At 33.3% G+C, this 19,178-nt stretch overlaps 2 protein-coding genes, 1 long non-coding RNA gene and 2 pseudogenes across 5 annotated transcripts; 4 read left to right on the top strand and 1 right to left on the bottom strand.

Annotated features, from left to right (window-relative positions):
- Positions 1-358: 358 nt before the first annotated feature.
- LOC141703681 (putative protein S-acyltransferase 14) lies at positions 359-5,234 on the bottom strand (annotated as a pseudogene).
- Positions 5,235-7,388: 2,154 nt separating this feature from the next.
- Positions 7,389-8,484, top strand: LOC141703675 (putative protein S-acyltransferase 14). Its single transcript, XM_074507122.1, has 3 exons — positions 7,389-7,577; positions 8,187-8,327; positions 8,440-8,484. Exons 1-3 carry the CDS (start codon positions 7,389-7,391, stop codon positions 8,482-8,484), a joined length of 375 nt encoding a protein of 124 aa, XP_074363223.1.
- A 41-nt stretch (positions 8,485-8,525) lies between these two features.
- LOC141703680 (uncharacterized) lies at positions 8,526-10,684 on the top strand. 3 transcript variants are annotated; one of them, XR_012567638.1, is made up of 3 exons: positions 8,526-8,583; positions 10,356-10,479; positions 10,603-10,684. It is a non-coding gene; the product is annotated as an uncharacterized LOC141703680 (long non-coding RNA). The 3 variants fall into 3 exon arrangements; XR_012567639.1 differs by having other exon boundaries at positions 8,529-8,601; XR_012567640.1 differs by lacking the exon at positions 8,526-8,583 and adding an exon at positions 9,494-9,518.
- Positions 10,685-12,593: 1,909 nt separating this feature from the next.
- On the top strand, positions 12,594-15,403 carry LOC141703679 (small ribosomal subunit protein uS15-like). The gene is made up of 5 exons (XM_074507123.1): positions 12,594-12,659; positions 13,030-13,102; positions 13,583-13,721; positions 13,807-13,993; positions 15,217-15,403. Exons 1-5 carry the CDS (start codon positions 12,637-12,639, stop codon positions 15,248-15,250), a joined length of 456 nt encoding a protein of 151 aa, XP_074363224.1. The 5' UTR covers positions 12,594-12,636; the 3' UTR covers positions 15,251-15,403.
- LOC141703677 (pentatricopeptide repeat-containing protein At2g45350, chloroplastic-like) lies at positions 15,403-18,607 on the top strand (annotated as a pseudogene).
- Positions 18,608-19,178: the final 571 nt, after the last annotated feature.

Consider the following 19,178-nt stretch of genomic DNA (forward strand, 5'->3'; position numbering starts at 1 on the left):
ATTAGTTGACAGTAACAACCAAATACCATCATAATACTCATTTAAATTAGTAACTTTTTAGATATTAAAATATATATAAATATTTTAAATTATATTTGTTATTTCTGGATATTTCTAATATTAAAATAATTATTAAAAAATAAAAAAATAATAGTAAAAAGGCATGCCCAATCATGAAAATGCATGTCTGGCTAATTGACATCATACTCATCTTGGTATGTCCGTACCGATGTGACATGCAGGGGTGACATATATTTTACTGAATGCAACAAAGTGTAATAAAATATAAATATCGATATTACAACCGCTTAATTTTGAATTAATTTTACGGAATACAATAAAGTGTAATAATTATAAATATCGAATTTCAAGTGCTTCATACAATGGCCTGAATTACAATAACCATGGCCTGTGTGAAGTGAGTTATATATGAAAATTATTACATTTGTATACACTCTAACATGAACATGCTGCCAATAATAATTTACATATCTTCAAAATACAAGATCTTCTGCATGCCATATTTTACAGTAGCCAATCGAGGTAGAAAAACAATATAAAAAATCAATTGGAGGCCTGTTAAGTGCGTGGTACAATCCAAACTTTGCCGTATAATACACTTGCACTTGAACTTTGCCGTAAAAATAAAATTCCTTTGATTGCATGACGGTTGATGAAAACTTTGTAGTCGCAGAGCTTCCATTACAACTTCCAAGGAAGGATGGCCATTATCTAAAACTCTAGGCCATCTGATTCAGGTTTTGACGGATATTCAAGACCCTGAAGGGCAGGCATCCTTCTTATGTCTTCTTCCGAGTAAGTTGGGATGAACCAGTAATGCTTGTCCATTCCGAACACCTGAGGAACAATCACCAAAATTGTACTCATAAGTATCCAACACAAGGATTACACCGGTAACTTGACTAGAAAGCTATTAATCAACAGAATTTTGGAACACCATTAAAATGTATGCTTCTCATATTTCTCACAAAGGTTTCAAGAGGTTCAACATGGTGGCTTTGGTCGTTTAAAATTATAGACTTCTCCGGCAAAATCAATAACTTATCGATTCCGCACCTATAATTTTACCCCTTTAAGACCAAACCAAACAGCAGGTCCAACTTACAAGTAAGGTCTAGGGAGCATAAGATATATGCATGACTTAACCCTATTCATACGAGTAGAGAGGATAGTTCCATGAGAACTTAAAACCTTGTATATATAAACGAATTATAGTTCCATCTATGCCCTAGAAATGTGTAGCAATGACTTCGAACAAAAAAATTGATATTCACACCAGTCATGCACCGTAAATAGCTTAAATCAATGCCACTATGAACATTGCTGTGAGATAGTAAGGGAAGCTCGCCTGTTCAAAATTTTTCTTTCGGCCGAGGTCGAATCGCCATTTTGGAGTGGTCTGCTTCTCGTATGCCTGAGCAAAAATCAAGTCATTCATTTTTTACAACTAAAACATCAGTTGCTTATTTTCTAGTTCATTTACTATATAGTCCTTGAGGTATGTTAGACACAACTTGAAAGCAGATACTATCAATATGCATAGATAATTTATTAAAGAAATGTGCAAGTACGACATCCATGCTCATCATTTAAGTTTAACAAGATATAGCATAGAAGCAAATTATACCTCAATAGTTGTAGTATTACCAGCCACCAATGATATGTGCATTATCAGGAATCCGAAAACACTCAACGCAAAAGCTAGATTTAGTACTGGATGCAAAAAAATAATCATGTTAATATATATGTGAAAGAAAAAGAGGGGCCCTGACAAAACAAAATAGACAGTGCTATGTCAATGCAAGTCATCCAGCACAGGTAGTGGTAGTAAATCTTACCAAATGCAAGGAAAGTGGTCGCAAGACTGCTTGGCGATCCAGGTATCTCTTCATCAGTAAAGAACATTATAAAATGTGATAGCAACGATAAGGTCACAAGAGTGGTCTCAAGAAATGTGTAGAACTGCATAACATACCAAAGAAATTCATTAGGTTCACTATTTGGCAAATTTGTGAACAGGGTTTTGTAAAAGTCTAGGTCATAGTGACATGCAACCGAAAAAAATGAAGCTAAATCTTAATGAATATGCAGGCATCACTTGAGTCCAGAGCATACAATGTCAGAAAATATGAAACGTACTCCTTAAAGTAAAAACATAAAGTGAATTATCCGCCTCTCTTTTACTTAAACCAATCTGACCCACATGCTTTAGCTAGAATCTCGTGCAGACATTCAAACAAAATACAGTTTACAACAACAGAAAACCATAAAATTGCAGAGCAGCAAAATCGCCCCATTTGCTCTTAGGTACACAAATGCGGATGACATATCCATATAATCAATGTTCGCTAGCTAGGCCTATATATGTTTACCATGGTAGTTAATACATAGGTACAGAGTATACATTCAAATGGAACATGTACTTTGTGACTCATTATTCCAAAATTTTACCCCATTATGTTGTTCTTGTGCTATTAGATAGTTCCCATCACACTGCTAAATAAAACTAGTATAAGAAATATAGAAACACAAATTACAAACAAAACTTGCAGACCAGGTGAAATGAAGATCTAAGCAAGCAAGCCCATAAGATACCACGATACAGGTGAACCTAGTCGCTTTGCTAAGTACTAATAGTCAAGTTTCCTGCAACTGGAGGCTTTCGGCTTACAAGGTTCATCATCCATGCATCCCTAATTATTTCAAATCCAACAATTAATTTTGCTTGATATAACTTCTAGGCTCCACCTGAAACTATTACAGTTTTATTGTTAAAAACTGAGCAAACCCCTACGCATTACCATGTGGTAGCCTGGGAAATTCTATGTCCATATTGCCTATGCTTGCTGAGTTGCTGTAACTAGGTCAATCCTTGTGATCTGGATCTTTCTACCACAAGCAATAGATCTCACATTAAAGAAAACTCAAATATTGCAAAACAAAACAGACAAGACGACAGTTACCATCCTATAGTTATCCTAATCTTAAGTGACCAGCTCATCTAAAACCTTAAGGTGTTAGAGAAAGTCCCCCAATAAGATCATATGTTTAACACTAAGTAGAAACTATTTATCAGGTAGTTAACTACAGATACCTCAACATCTGTAATACTGCATGTCAAAGCTGAAGCAGCTAACTCAATTGACAGGGGAAGGGGGGGGATAATGGACAAATTTACACCACACAAGGGATTAATCATTTAATGAAGTACTTAACATGCATTTCATTAGTAACTACTAAATATTCAATGGACAACAATTACAAAAAACAAACAAAAATATGAAGTGTTTATACCAGTTCATAAAGTACAAACCAATGGAGTACTCTCTTGAATAGTACGTTAATCGTTAAGGGTTTGGCACAATAATCAAAGTCCAAAGACTGTATCTATTGTATTGACTTGATAATCATTATAGTATATTATATTAACTTTCCCTTTATAAAGTGCACCAGAAACAAGAGCTAGAACGATAGCTTTACTCAAGTAAATCATCTATTACTTCTTCAATAGGCAACACTAATATAATGGTGAATGTGATAATTTTCAACTGACTATGAAAATGGAATGTAAGGGGTAGATAAAAACTAAACAAGTTACAAGTTAACCTTTATATATATATCTACAAATTTCAAGAGTCGATGCGGGACATCAATACTTGCGAACCAAAACCTATACTACAACCCTAAAAAGTAAATACATTTCTGAAATAGAAGTATAAAAAGTATACCAGGAAAAGAAGGAAATACTTGTAGTTCAATGCCCCGACACAATTGACAACCCAAACACAATGATGGTCCATTTTCAGTATACATCTCCCACCTGTTTTTTTTTTTCAAAAAAAAATAAATCAGCTTTCTCCGATCACAAGGGAGGGTAATATAGCTCCCTAAACTATGAAAGTAGAAAAAGGAAGAGCGCTTACAAACAGAACAATGATGACAGCGGGGTGGTTTTAGCTGGTTGCACTTCCGGCAGTATCGAACACCCAGGTTGTCGGTTCACCTGCCAACTGACTGAATTCAGAACCATCCAATAAGTCGGCGTCACCATTCTCCTCGTCCACAACTGGCTTCCAATTCAGAGGCACACCACCCGGGTCCGTTAAAACAACAGAGAAATAACTCCATAGTAGCATCACCAACTGAAAAAAAATGATCTTAATAAATCTTGCTAGATGTTCATCAACTGTTAAGATCAATATATATTTTATAGCATTAACTACTTACCATGCAATAAAACTAACACTAAGAATAAGTACATATATAGGGTGTTCATTTATTTACAAATTTATTTAGTCTACAAACTGACTGACACTCATGATTTTCTGGGACCGATGATTTGCAGCTGGTTTGCAGTGGAATATAGCCATATATACATATACATATCCATCAAACCCGAGTTTTTGATAACTTAATTTAGCAAGTAAAAGTATCAGAAAATATTGAATACTAAACAACAAAAGTTCGAGCTAAGCAACTATCCTATCCAACAAAAACAGCAGCAAAGCATCCTAACAATTTACAAAATAAAAGTCATTGTGAGTTACAACTAAGCTCAACACACCTCTAATAGAAGCTCAAAACAAAATTCAAAATTTACCAAATTCTACAATACCAAACAATCAAAATTAAGCACAATCATACACAAAATTGACAAAAATCAATTAATCAGTAGACACCAAGAATACAAAAACTACTCACAAATTCACAATACAATTTCAATAAAAATATAAAAAATTCGAAACTTTACGAAACTTACCAGACCATGAAACAGAAGCAAAACAACAAGTGCAACAAGAGAATCAGACCACCACTGATCAAAGCTGGGAAATAATTACACAAAACAACAGCATAATAAGAAACACCCACAACTCCAAGAACTAACAAGATCATAATTGAGCCAAGACCCCTTAAAGCTGTACAAAACTTAAATACATTCCAAGCCATTACAGCTCCAGATCTGTGCATAATCTGCTGCAAGATTGATCCAAGAACTTAAAGTTTTGATCTTTTTACAAATTAAAAGTACCCTTTTTGTTTTGGATTGAATTGTTCAAGATTGATCAAGAAAGATTGATCCAAGAACTTAAAGTTTTGATCTTTTTTGCAAATTAAAAATACCCTTTTGTTTTGGATTGAATTGTTCAAGATTGATCAAGAAAGTTGTGTTTTTTGTGGGTTTATGAGATTGTTGTTGAAGAATTTAAGAACACATGTTTTAGTCTCAAGACTTGTTAGAATAGTGAAAGTATATGACTTTTTTATACAAGTATGTAGATCAGATTTAAGATTTAAGATAAACTTGTTTGTGTTAAAAAATACTAGTTGTTGGCTTTGGATTATTTTGGTCTTTGTTTGAAATTTGTAACAAACTCCCCCGTCCTAATAAATTTTTTTCTTAATAGACGTACATTTTTAAAATAGAGAATTTGACACATATTTTAATTATATAATTATTTTTAAAAAATTCTTATTGAAATAAAAATTAAATCTTTAAAATTTTTATTCAAAAAATAAAATATTAAAAATAAGTAATGAAATTTTACTAGATAAAACTCTTAAAATATATGTCAAACTCTTTATTTTAAATTTTAAATGTTAATAATTTATTCTGTATAAAGAGGATGTTTTATCTCGGAGTATGGCGATGAGAGTTTGTTTCATAGTACTAAATATATTAAATAATAATATAACTCTATTATTTTGGGTTAAATAGATATTAATTGTATTTTATTTGTAACTTCACAAAAAGTTGATAAGGCGAGAGAAATAGAGAAATAAATAAAAAATATTTTTTTATGAAAAAGACGAGAGAAATAGAGAATAAATAAAAAAATTACTAAGTATATTTCCATATGAAAAATTTAGTTAAATTAGTGAACAAAAAATAGTTAAATTTGAAAAAGTTTAGTTAAATATATATCTAACTATTAGATATATGGTATTATTTTAGTACAAAAAATTAACTTTTAAATTTAAATTATAAAAATAATTACACCTATTTTTATAACACATGCACAACTGATTTTTGTAATTTTCAACTAAGTTTGAATTCATTTTTTAGTATTTTAAAATTTAAATTATATAGTTATTTCAAAATTTGTTTAATTATTTTAAGATATTTGATGTTATTTAGAAATCGAATCAAAACGCGAGTCAACTATGTACATATAGGTGATCGCTTTTGATTCGATTTCTAAATAACATCAAAATATCTTTAAAATAATTAAACAAATTTTGAAATAACTATTAATTTAAATTTTAAAATACTAAAAATGAATTCAAACTTAGTTGAAAATTACAAAAATCAGTTGTTGCATGTGTTATAAAAATAGGTGTAATTATTTTTATAATTTAAATTTAAAAGTTAATTTTTGTACTAAAATAATACCATATATCTAATAGTTAGATATATATTTAACTAAACTTTTTCAAATTTAACTATTTTTTGTTCACTAATTTAACTAAATTTTTCATATGGAAATATCTTAGTAATTTTTTTATTTATTCTCTATTTCTCTCGTCTTTTTCATAAAAAAATATTTTTTATTATTCTCTATTTCTCTCGCCTTATCAACTTTTTTGTGAAGTTACAAATAAAATACAATTAATATATTTAACCCAAAATAATAGAGTTATATTATTATTTAATATATTTAGTACTATGAAACAAACTCTCATCGCCATACTCCGAGATAAAACATCCTCTTTATACAGAATAATTATTAACATTTAAATTTAAAATAAAGAGTTTGACATATCTTTTAAGAGTTTATCTAGTAAAATTTCATTACTTATTTTTAATATTTTATTTTTTGAATAAAAATTTAAAGATTTAATTTTTATTCAATAAGAATTTTTTAAAATAATTTATATAATTAAATATGTGTCAAATTCTCTATTTTAAAAATGTACGTCTATTAAGAAAAAAATTTATTAGGACGGGGGAGTTGTTACAAATTTCAAAAAAGACAAAATAATCCAAAGCCAACAACTAGTATTTTTTAACACAAACAAGTTTATCTTAAACTTAAATCTGATCTACATACTTGTATAAAAAAGTCATATACTTTCACTATTCTAACAAGTCTTGAGACTAAACATGTGTTCTTAAATTTCAACAACAATCTCATAAACCCACAAAAAACACAACTTTCTTGATCAATCTTGAACAATTCAATCCAAAACAAAAGGGTATTTTAATTTGCAAAAAAGATCAAAACTTTAAGTTCTTGGATCAATCTTTCTTGATCAATCTTGAACAATTCAATCCAAAACAAAAAGGGTACTTTTAATTTGTAAAAAGATCAAAACTTTAAGTTCTTGGATCAATCTTGCAGCAGATTATGCACAGATCTGGAGCTGTAATGGCTTGGAATGTATTTAAGTTTTGTACAGCTTTAAGGGGTCTTGGCTCAATTATGATCTTGTTAGTTCTTGGAGTTGTGGGTGTTTCTTATTATGCTGTTGTTTTGTGTAATTATTTCCCAGCTTTGATCAGTGGTGGTCTTGATTCTCTTGTTGCACTTGTTGTTTTGCTTCTGTTTCATGGTCTGGTAAGTTTCGTAAAGTTTCGAATTTTTTATTTTTATTGAAATTGTATTGTGAATTTGTGAGTAGTTTTTGTATTCTTGGTGTCTACTGATTAATTGATTTTTGTCAATTTTGTGTATGATTGTGCTTAATTTGATTGTTTGGTATTGTAGAATTTGGTAAATTTTGAATTTTGTTTTGAGCTTCTATTAGAGGTGTGTTGAGCTTAGTTGTAACTCACAATGACTTTTATTTGTAAATTGTTAGGATGCTTTGCTGCTGTTTTTGTTGGATAGGATAGTTGCTTAGCTCGAACTTTTGTTGTTTAGTATTCAATATTTTCTGATACTTTTACTTGCTAAATTAAGTTATCAAAACTCGGGTTTGATGGATATGTATGTATATATGGCTATATTCCACTGCAAACCAGCTGCAAATCATCGGTCCCAGAAAATCATGAGTGTCAGTCAGTTTGTAGACTAAATAAATTTGTAAATAAATGAACACCTATATATGTACTTATTCTTAGTGTTAGTTTTATTGCATGGTAAGTAGTTAATGCTATAAAATATATATTTATCTTAACAGTTGATGAACATCTAGCAAGATTTATTAAGATCATTTTTTTTCAGTTGGTGATGCTACTATGGAGTTATTTCTCTGTTGTTTTAACGGACGGACCGGGTGGTGTGCCTCTGAATTGGAAGCCAGTTGTGGACGAGGAGAATGGTGACGCCGACTTATGGATGGTTCTGAATTCAGTCAGTTGGCAGGTGAACCGACAAACCTGGGTGTTCGATACTGCCGGAAGTGCAACCAGCTAAAACCACCCCGCTGTCATCATTGTTCTGTTTGTAAGCGCTCTTCCTTTTTCTACTTTCATAGTTTAGGGAGCTATTATTACCCTCCCTTGTGATCGGAGAAAGCTGATTTATTTTTTTTGAAAAAAAAAAAACAGGTGGGATGTATACTGAAAATGGACCATCATTGTGTTTGGGTTGTCAATTGTGTCGGGGCATTGAACTACAAGTATTTCCTTCTTTCCTGGTATACTTTTTATACTTCTATTTCAGAAATGTATTTACTTTTTAGGGTTGTAGTATAGGTTTTGGTTCGCAAGTATTGATGTCCGCATCGACTCTTGAAATTTGTAGATATATATAAAAGGTTAACTTGTAACTTGTTTAGTTTTTATCTACCCCTTACATTCCATTTTCATAGTCAGTTGAAAATCACATTCACCATTATATTAGTGTTGCCTATTGAAGAAGTAATAGATGATTTACTTGAGTAAAGCTATCGTTCTAGCTCTTGTTTCTGGTGCACTTTATAAAGGGAAAGTTAATATAATATACTATAATGATTATCAAGTCAATACAATAGATACAGTCTTTGGACTTTGATTATTGTGCCAAACCCTTAACGATTAACGTACTATTCAAGAGAGTACTCCATTGGTTTGTACTTTATGAACTGGTATAAACACTTCATATTTTTGTTTGTTTTTTGTAATGTTGTCCATTGAATATTTAGTAGTTACTAATGAAATGCATGTTAAGTACTTCATTAAATGATTAATCCCTTGTGTGGTGTAAATTTGTCCATTATCCCCCCCCTTCCCCTGTCAATTGAGTTAGCTGCTTCAGCTTTGACATGCAGTATTACAGATGTTGAGGTATCTGTAGTTAACTACCTGATAATAGTTTCTACTTAGTGTTAAACATATGATCTTATTGGGGACTTTCTCTAACACCTTAAGGTTTTAGATGAGCTGGTCACTTAAGATTAGGATAACTATAGGATGGTAACTGTCGTCTTGTCTGTTTTGTTTTGCAATATTGAGTTTTCTTTAATGTGAGATCTATTGCTTGTGGTAGAAAGATCCAGATCACAAGGATTGACCTAGTTACAGCAACTCAGCAAGCATAGGCAATATGGACATAGAATTCCCAGGCTACCACATGGTAATGCGTAGGGGTTTGCTCAGTTTTTAACAATAAAACTGTAATAGTTTCAGGTGGAGCCTAGAAGTTATATCAAGCAAAATTAATTGTTGGATTTGAAATAATTAGGGATGCATGGATGATGAACCTTGTAAGCCGAAAGCCTCCAGTTGCAGGAAACTTGACTATTAGTACTTAGCAAAGCGACTAGGTTCACCTGTATCGTGGTATCTTATGGGCTTGCTTGCTTAGATCTTCATTTCACCTGGTCTGCAAGTTTTGTTTGTAATTTGTGTTTCTATATTTCTTATACTAGTTTTATTTAGCAGTGTGATGGGAACTATCTAATAGCACAAGAACAACATAATGGGGTTAAAATTTTGGAATAATGAGTCACAAAGTACATGTTCCATTTGAATGTATACTCTGTACCTATGTATTAACTACCATGGTAAACATATATAGGCCTAGCTAGCGAACATTGATTATATGGATATGTCATCCGCATTTGTGTACCTAAGAGCAAATGGGGCGATTTTGCTGCTCTGCAATTTTATGGTTTTCTGTTGTTGTAAACTGTATTTTTTGAATGTCTGCACGAGATTCTAGCTAAAGCATGTGGGTCAGATTGGTTTAAGTAAAAGAGAGGCGGATAATTCACTTTATGTTTTTACTTTAAGGAGTACGTTTCATATTTTCTGACATTGTATGCTCTGGACTCAAGTGATGCCTGCATATTCATTAAGATTTAGCTTCATTTTTTCGGTTGCATGTCACTATGACCTAGACTTTTACAAAACCCTGTTCACAAATTTGCCAAATAGTGAACCTAATGAATTTCTTTGGTATGTTATGCAGTTCTACACATTTCTTGAGACCACTCTTGTGACCTTATCGTTGCTATCACATTTTATAATGTTCTTTACTGATGAAGAGATACCTGGATCGCCAAGCAGTCTTGCGACCACTTTCCTTGCATTTGGTAAGATTACTACCACTACCTGTGCTGGATGACTTGCATTGACATAGCACTGTCTATTTTGTTTTGTCAGGGCCCCTCTTTTTCTTCACATATATATTAACATGATTATTTTTTTGCATCCAGTACTAAATCTAGCTTTTGCGTTGAGTGTTTTCGGATTCCTGATAATGCACATATCATTGGTGGCTGGTAATACTACAACTATGAGGTATAATTTGCTTCTATGCATATCTTGTTAAACTTAAATGAGTGATGCATGGATGTCGTACTTGCACATTTCTTTAATAAAGTTCTATGCATATTGATAGTATCTGCTTTCAAGTTGTGTCTAACATACCTCAGGACTATATAGTAAATGAACTAGAAAATAAGCAACTGATGTTTAGTTGTAAAAAATGAATGACTTGATTTTTTGCTCAGGCATACGAGAAGCAGACCACTCCAAATGGCGAGTCGACCTCGGCCGAAAGAAAAATTTTGACAGGCGAGCTTCCCTTACTATCTCACAGCAATGTTCATAGTGGCATTGATTTAAGCTATTTACGGTGCATGACTGGTGTGAATATCAATTTTTTTTGTTCGAAGTCATTGCTACACATTTCTAGGGCATAGATGGAACTATAATTGTTTATATATACAAGGTTTAAGTTCTTCATGGAACTATCCTCTCTACTCGTATGAATAGGGTTAAGTCAGCATATATCTTATGCTCCCTAGACCTTACTTGTAAGTTGGACCTGCTGTTTGGTTTGGTCTTAAAGGGGTAAAATTATAGGTGCGGAATCGATAAGTTATTGATTTTGCCGGAGAAGTCTATAATTTTAAACGACCAAAGCCACCATGTTGAACCTCTTGAAACCTTTGTGAGAAATATGAGAAGCATACATTTAATGGTGTTCCAAAATTCTGTTGATTAATAGCTTTCTAGTCAAGTTACCGGTGTAATCCTTGTGTTGGATACTTATGAGTACAATTTTGGTGATTGTTCCTCAGGTGTTCGGAATGGACAAGCATTACTGGTTCATCCCAACTTACTCGGAAGAAGACATAAGAAGGATGCCTGCCCTTCAGGGTCTTGAATATCCGTCAAAACCTGAATCAGATGGCCTAGAGTTTTAGATAATGGCCATCCTTCCTTGGAAGTTGTAATGGAAGCTCTGCGACTACAAAGTTTTCATCAACCGTCATGCAATCAAAGGAATTTTATTTTTACGGCAAAGTTCAAGTGCAAGTGTATTATACGGCAAAGTTTGGATTGTACCACGCACTTAACAGGCCTCCAATTGATTTTTTATATTGTTTTTCTACCTCGATTGGCTACTGTAAAATATGGCATGCAGAAGATCTTGTATTTTGAAGATATGTAAATTATTATTGGCAGCATGTTCATGTTAGAGTGTATACAAATGTAATAATTTTCATATATAACTCACTTCACACAGGCCATGGTTATGTAATTCAGGCCATTGTATGAAGCACTTGAAATTCGATATTTATAATTTATTACACTTTATTGTATTCCGTAAAATTAATTCAAAATTAAGCGGTTGTAATATCGATATTTATATTTTATTACACTTTGTTGCATTCAGTAAAATATATGTCACCCTGCATGTCACATCGGTACGGACATACCAAGATGAGTATGATGTCAATTAGCCAGACATGCATTTTCATGATTGGGCATGCCTTTTTACTATTATTTTTTTATTTTTAATAATTATTTTAATATTAGAATATCCAGAAATAACAAATATAATTTTAAAATATTTATATATATTTTAATATCTAAAAAGTTACTAATTTAAATGAGTATTATGATGGTATTTGGTTGTTACTGTCAACTAATTTTAATTTTGTATTCAAATTTCCTGTATATTAGTATAATAATTATTTATTAAATTTTATTATATTTAAGTTATTTAGGCATGGGTTTTGATAAAATATAGACATGCATCCGGGAAGTCTCGGTGCCGCTGAGGAATGAAATACAGTTTGGACCTAAATTAGGATATGGTAGAGCCCATGATTAGGATATACAAAAGCCCAAATGCATCCCCCTGTCATCACTCATCATATACACACAAAACCCTAGTCTAAATCTCCCAATTAATCTCCCTTAAGAGCTTCAACCTCACTCTTCTCACCGCCGTCGCCATGGGTCGTATGCACAGTAGAGGGTAATCTCTCTCTCTCTCTCTCTCCCTCCCTCCCTCCCTCCCTCCCTCGCTCTCTCTGTCCCCCCCTCTCTCTCTCTCTCCCTCGCTCCTCCCTCCCTCCCGCTCTCTCTCTCCTCCCCCTCTCTCTCTCCTCCCCCTTCTCTCTCTCCTCCCTCCTCCCTCTCTCCCCGCTCTCTCTTCCCCTCCCTCTCTCTCTCTCTCTATCCCTCTCTCCCTCTCCCCCTCTCTCTCTCCTCCCCTCTCCCTCTCTCTCTCTCCTTCCATCCCTCTCCCCCTCTCCTTCTCTCCTATCTCTCTCTCCCTCTCTTTCTCTCTTTTTATCTCTCTCTCTCATGTTTAATTAAAGTAATATTTGATGATTGTAAAACAGTAAGGGTATCTCAGCTTCAGCTCCGCCTTACAAGAGAACTCCACCTAGCTGGTTGAAAATCTCTCCTCAAGATGTATGTATATATTATTCTATTATTACATTTCTTTTTGCTTATTTTTTGTTTTAAATACTTCTATACATGTTTCGATATTTATCCTTAATTTGATTAAAATGTTGTAGGACCAGTTTCAAAATTAAAGTTTGAATTGAACCTGTAATTATCAAGACGTGAAATCGTTATTTATATAAAAAAATTATAGTGTAGATTCTACTTGGCAGTAATGTTTTCATTTTGCAATGTAGCGTCAATGCAGTGGAGTATATTAGAGTTGTCGTATTTAGTGCACTGAACATACTCCCATACTAAATTACTTTAGATTGCGAGTTAGGTTTTAGTGTTAATGTGCGAAATGTATTGTTCAAATGCCTATGTTTATAAGCAAAAGATAGCCGTAGTTTTTGTAGGTAGTTCTGTTGAAATGATAATTTCCTCATTTCGTTTTTTCTACGATTAGTAATACGTGTTTGAAATTTAATGTCTGCTTGATTATAGGTTGATGACAATATATGCAAGTTTGCAAAGAAGGGTCTTACACCATCTCAAATTGGTGTGATTCTTCGTGATTCTCATGGGATTGCTCAAGTGAAGAGTGTAACTGGAAACAAGATTTTGCGCATACTCAAAGCACATGGTACTTGTTATTCTTTTATGTTGAATGCTATTCTGTTTTCAATTAATCAGGCTTATAAAATTCTTTGTTTCTTATGAATGCCTAGGGCTTGCTCCTGAAATTCCTGAGGACCTTTACCACCTCATCAAGAAAGCAGTTGCTATCAGGAAGCATTTAGAAAGGAACAGAAAGGACAAGGACTCTAAGTTTAGGTTGATTCTCGTTGAGAGCAGGATTCATAGACTTGCTCGGTACTACAAGAAGACCAAGAAGCTTCCTCCCGTCTGGAAATAGTAAGTTGTAGAATTTTTCTAATGCAGTGTAACTTCTTTTCAAATCTGCTTGTTTTTCTCTTGGTGTTCTGTGAGTTACTTAAGTATGTCAATTTTAGCTGAAAATGTGAAGGGAAATAAAACATCTAGAACAAACATATAATCTTTTTATTGATAAACTTCTTTTGGGTGTTTTCTTTGTCATGGATTTAGAAATAATGTTAATATCTTTGTTTTCATTAGATTAAGTTGTTGCCAAACTTCAATTATTGCATTCTTGCTTTAGTTTATCTACAAGATGTATCTTCCATGTTTATGAAATCTTAGACAGAATATGCTTGTTACCATGAAAAAAAAGTCAAGGAATGGGTTTCCTGTTATAATGGTTTTTAGGATGATAACTACATATTACCGCTTGTGTATAGCAAATTTGCCAAGTTCTGTTTTGTTCTGACGTCGATAGAAGCTTATCACTAGAATTTGTTATGTTCTGTGAAAGTAGTTTGTGAGTCTATAAGAGCTTAAGAAGCAGGGATACTTGGGTCACGTGCCGAGTCCCCGTGTCGGATACTTGGACACACGTATCCTCGTATCGGACACATTGATTCTTTGAAAATACTAATTTGAAAAATTATTTTCAGAACTTATTGTCCAAATCTATGTCAACAAACTATTTCACAAAATTAAGGATCCATGTATATTAGTTATTACAAATTTATCAAGTCTCATATTCATTTCTGCATAAACTAAAATATTTTACTTGTTTTTTTTTGTGTTTCAGATTAATAAATTATTCTCAATTTTTGGTTTTGTTAATAGGTTTTAATTTGATTAACATGAAATATTTGTAAAAAATTAATTTTTGTAAGACGTGCCCCCCCCAAACCAGAATCCCCATATTATTAGATTTGTCGAATGCACCGCATTATGCACTCCCGCACCCGTGTCCTTGCTTCTTAGATAAGAATGAATGCACCAGAAAATGTGCTACTGGCGAAGCATGTTGAAATTAGTAAAGTTGGTCTAATGTTTTTAGCAATCCTTTTACTGCACCACATCTTTCTTTCGTGTCTTGTAGCTCAATTCCCTCCATTAGTTTCATCTTTCTATTACTTAATCCACTGTAGCTTATTTCTATTTGAAACATTCAAAATTAATATAGTTAATGGGACATGGTATCTGTATAATTTTCTACCTGACCCTTTATCCAATGCTTTCTCACTTGGATTTATTTCTCCTTGCAGCGAGTCAACCACCGCCAGTACTCTTGTGGCATAGACAGGAAAATTTTGTTTAGAAGTTGGGATTTGGAAATTATGTTTTTTTTGTGGGACTTGATATCTACGCATTTTAGGATTTTGATGTTTCGTGTAGGACTAGAGTTGTTCTAAGGATATAATAAATATATTCAACGTTCTGAATTTTGCTGAAGTTGTCGTTCCTGTTAACCATTTTGAAGCATTATCAGTCTAAGAACTCGATGCATATGCTAGAACTTCTAGAGATGATGCATAAGATTCATATATGCTCTCTGCTCTCTCCTGTCTCCGCAATATACATAGGTAAGCGTATTATAGATTACAATCGCTTCTTTGCAGATTGTATTAAGTACCTTAAACACATATAAAAAGACGTGTCTTCATTGAATTTTTTGATATACACTACATACTACATAGTACATACTAACATGCTCGCCCATATTTGATTAGTGATAGATATTTTGTACTTAATACCATAAAAATTCTTACGGTTTTTCTATTACGTGCCCACAAGGAATTAAGCCAATTTTCATTGGTTTCTTCTTTATAATAGTGGTAGACTCTCCGTATTCACATCAACTCCACAGATAAAGTAGCTTAAAATATAAGTTTCTGCGCTTATCATGTGCATATGATAGTAAAAAAATCGAAATTATTATATTTATAATCCATACTAACAAAACATAAAATTTTGATTCTTTTGTTCGAAAATAACTGTCCAGCTTTATATTTTTATGTTCAAATTGACAAAATTTTGACCCAAAAAATCACATGTAATACAGAATCGTAAAAATTGTAAAAATATATCAAATAATTTCAAACACATCAGTTTAAAATTGCTAGAGAGCAATTAAAATTTCTGATCAAATTGACAAGCAAAAAATCGAACCATATCGTTACCGAAAGAAATATAAATTATCAGGCTGCGACAAAAAAAAATTATCAGGCAAAAAAGTGAAAAATCTAAGATGCAATTTTAAGTGTTCAAAAATCCCCGATTCAACCGATTAATCCTCTGCAAATTACCCGACTGATTTGATTTTTGAAATACGATTAATTCTTGCGAATTTTTTTTATTGGAGTATATATAATTATTTATTAAAATTAAAATACTATATTAATTTAAATATGAATAATTATAGAAATAATGATATAATAAATATATATTTGTTGATAAATAACTAATATAATCATAATAATATATTAAATATAATCTAATATTATAATATATCTGATTTTTAGTGTGATTAATTGTTCCGATTAATCGCGAATTTTTAATTAATCCCAAATCAGTAGTTCTACCAATTTTTCCCGATTTTTATTTTTACAACACTGGCAATTTATCGTATATACAGGTGGTATGGACTCTGGACCCAGCTTTATCTTCTCTTACAGGAATCTCTAGTTTCTAGCTTCAACTCACTTGTAATAAAATCTTCAAAATTTTATGAATCTCTGTGCAAATTTGAACCAACCATGGAACTCAATACACTCCACAACTACACTCTTCCCTTACTGCAAGACACAAGCAGACATAAACCAACTCCATGCAAGACTTCTAACTACAGGTCTTATAAAACATTCTTGTTTTACTACAAAGCTCATTTTAAGTTTCACTTCTGCACATTACACTCCACTCATTAAATTTGCTCGTTATGTGTTGAATTTTAGAACTGATGGTGACCCTTTTGTTTGGAATTTGGTTTTGAAGTGTTTTTCTCATGGTGATGAGCCTGTTGAGGCTGTTGTGTTGTTCTGTTTGATGCTTGAGAAGGGTGTTTTTTTCGATAAGTTTTCGGTTTCTTTGGTGTTGAAGGCTTGTTGTAGGATGGGGGTGGGGAATGAAGGGGTGATGATTCATGGAGTGTTGAGGAAGGTTGGATTTAAGGGAGAGTTGGTTGTGGAGAATTGTTTGATTTGTATGTACTGTAAATGTGGCCTTGTTGAGTTTGGTAGGCAAGTTTTTGATAAGATGGTAGTTAGAGATTCTGTTTCATTTAATTCGATGATTGATGGATATGTTAAGAATGGGAAGGTGGAGTTGGGGAGGGAGGTGTTTGATTCCATGCCGGTGAGTTGAGGAATGTGGTTTCTTGGAATTGTATGATTTGTGGGTATGTGGATAGGTTTGAGAGTGCTTGGGAGTTGTTTAAGGGAATGCCGGAGAGGGACTTGATTTCGTGGAATTTGATGCTTGATTGTTGTGCTAAATGTGGGAAGATGGAAGTTGGTTATGATTTGTTTAGGAGAATGCCGAAAAGGGATGTGATTAGTTGGGCTAATATGATAGATGGGTATGGAAGATTAGGTTGTGTTGATGTTGCTAGGGGTTTGTTTGATGATATGGGTGAGAGGGATGTAGTTTCGTGTAATGTCATGGTGGCGGGGTATGTTCAGAATGGGTATTTTAAGGAAGCTTTAGAATTGTTTCATGATATGTTACGCGAAAGAAAGTTTTGTCCTGATCGTACAACCTTGGTGATTGCTCTTTCAGCAATTGCACAATTAGGAAACATTAAGGAAGGAATTGCAGTGCATCAGTACTTGGAGAAAAATGGTTTTGTTGTTGAGGGAAAACTTGGTGTAGCCCTTATCGACATGTATGCAAAATCTGGCAGCATAGAGATCGCTATACAAGTTTTTGAGAATATAAAAGAGAGAAGTGTTGATCATTGGAATGCTGTGATTGGTGGGTTGGCAATCCATGGATTAGGCGAAGTAGCATTTGGTTTGTTCATTGAAATGGAGAGGCTCTGTGTACAACCAGATGACATTACATTCATCGGAGTTCTGAATGCTTGTGGCCATTCTGGCATGGTTAAAGAAGGCATGATATGTTTTGAGATAATGAGAAGAATTCACAAGTTAGAACCTAAACTACAACATTATGGATGCATGGTTGACATACTTGGCCGAGCAGGGTACGTAGAAGAAGCTGCAAGGTTTATACAGGAAATGCCAATTGAGCCAAATGATGTGGTTTGGAGAACTCTGCTTAGTGCTTGTAAAAGTCATGAAAATTTAAATATTGGAGAGCCGGTGGCCAAGTATCTGATTCAGAGGGATCCTCATAATTCAGGTTCATACGTTCTTCTATCCAATATGTATGCTAGTTTCAGTATGTGGGATTGTGTAAGAAATGTTAGGACAAGAATGAAAGAAAGAGAAATTGAAAAAGTTCCAGGTTGTAGCTGGATTGAACTCGAGGGAGCTGTTCATGAGTTCCTCGTGGGGGACAGATCGCATCCTCAAGTACAGGAAATATATTCCTCGTTAGACAAATGGCACACGATTAACTCAGAGATATCATGTTGTAAATACTGATGTAACTGGGAACTGGTTGCAAACACGGTATTAATCCAAGCACAATCCTTCTAATTTTTGTTTATCTTTTCATAAGAATTCATTGAGCACTGTCCCAAATGAGCCTGAATAACCTGAGGGTCCAGATGATAGAGGGGAGCAGCTGAGCAGGTATTAAATATATAGTGCTTCGATGTTCTGCCTTCAAATTTTCATAAAGAACATGTGGCGGTAAAATCTGCCATTGCCTCAACCTTTTAGGCCTTTACTAATAATGATCTCATTTTACCAAGTACATCTGGTTTTAGTATCGGTTGCTTTATTAAGTTGAATCTTAAGTGTAATGAGAACTATAAGGAATAAGTATACCTCTCCCAGGCATGGGTCATATGCATAGTCGAGAAAATCAGCTGCAATCAGGAAGCAGGAAGCAGGAAGCATTTGATAAGCAATAGAAAGGACAAGGGCTCCAAGTTTAGGTTGAGTCCAAGTTGCAGGTATTGATTATATAGTGCTTCAATGTTCTGCCCTTTAAATTTTCACAAAGAAATGTGGTCATAAGATCTGTCTCAGTTGGATTTATGTCTCCTTGCAGTTAATCAACCACCGTCAGGACGTCTGCTCGTGGTCGTAGAAAGGATAAA

This window comes from Apium graveolens, unplaced genomic scaffold, assembly GCF_009905375.1.
Source record: "Apium graveolens cultivar Ventura unplaced genomic scaffold, ASM990537v1 ctg6980, whole genome shotgun sequence".
Lineage (NCBI taxonomy): Eukaryota > Viridiplantae > Streptophyta > Magnoliopsida > Apiales > Apiaceae > Apium > Apium graveolens.

Coding starts and splice junctions, on each gene's coding strand:
- LOC141703675 (XM_074507122.1), top strand. CDS start 7,389: ATGGCTTGGAATGTATTTAAGTTTTGTACAGCTTTAAGGGGTCTTGGC. Junction 7,578..8,186: donor TGCTTCTGTTTCATGGTCTG/GTAAGTTTCGTA, acceptor ATTTTTTTTCAG/TTGGTGATGCTACTATGGAG. Junction 8,328..8,439: donor TGAATTCAGTCAGTTGGCAG/GTGAACCGACAA, acceptor CTACTTTCATAG/TTTAGGGAGCTATTATTACC.
- LOC141703679 (XM_074507123.1), top strand. CDS start 12,637: ATGGGTCGTATGCACAGTAGAGG. Junction 12,660..13,029: donor GGTCGTATGCACAGTAGAGG/GTAATCTCTCTC, acceptor ATTGTAAAACAG/TAAGGGTATCTCAGCTTCAG. Junction 13,994..15,216: donor CTTCCTCCCGTCTGGAAATA/GTAAGTTGTAGA, acceptor TTCTCCTTGCAG/CGAGTCAACCACCGCCAGTA.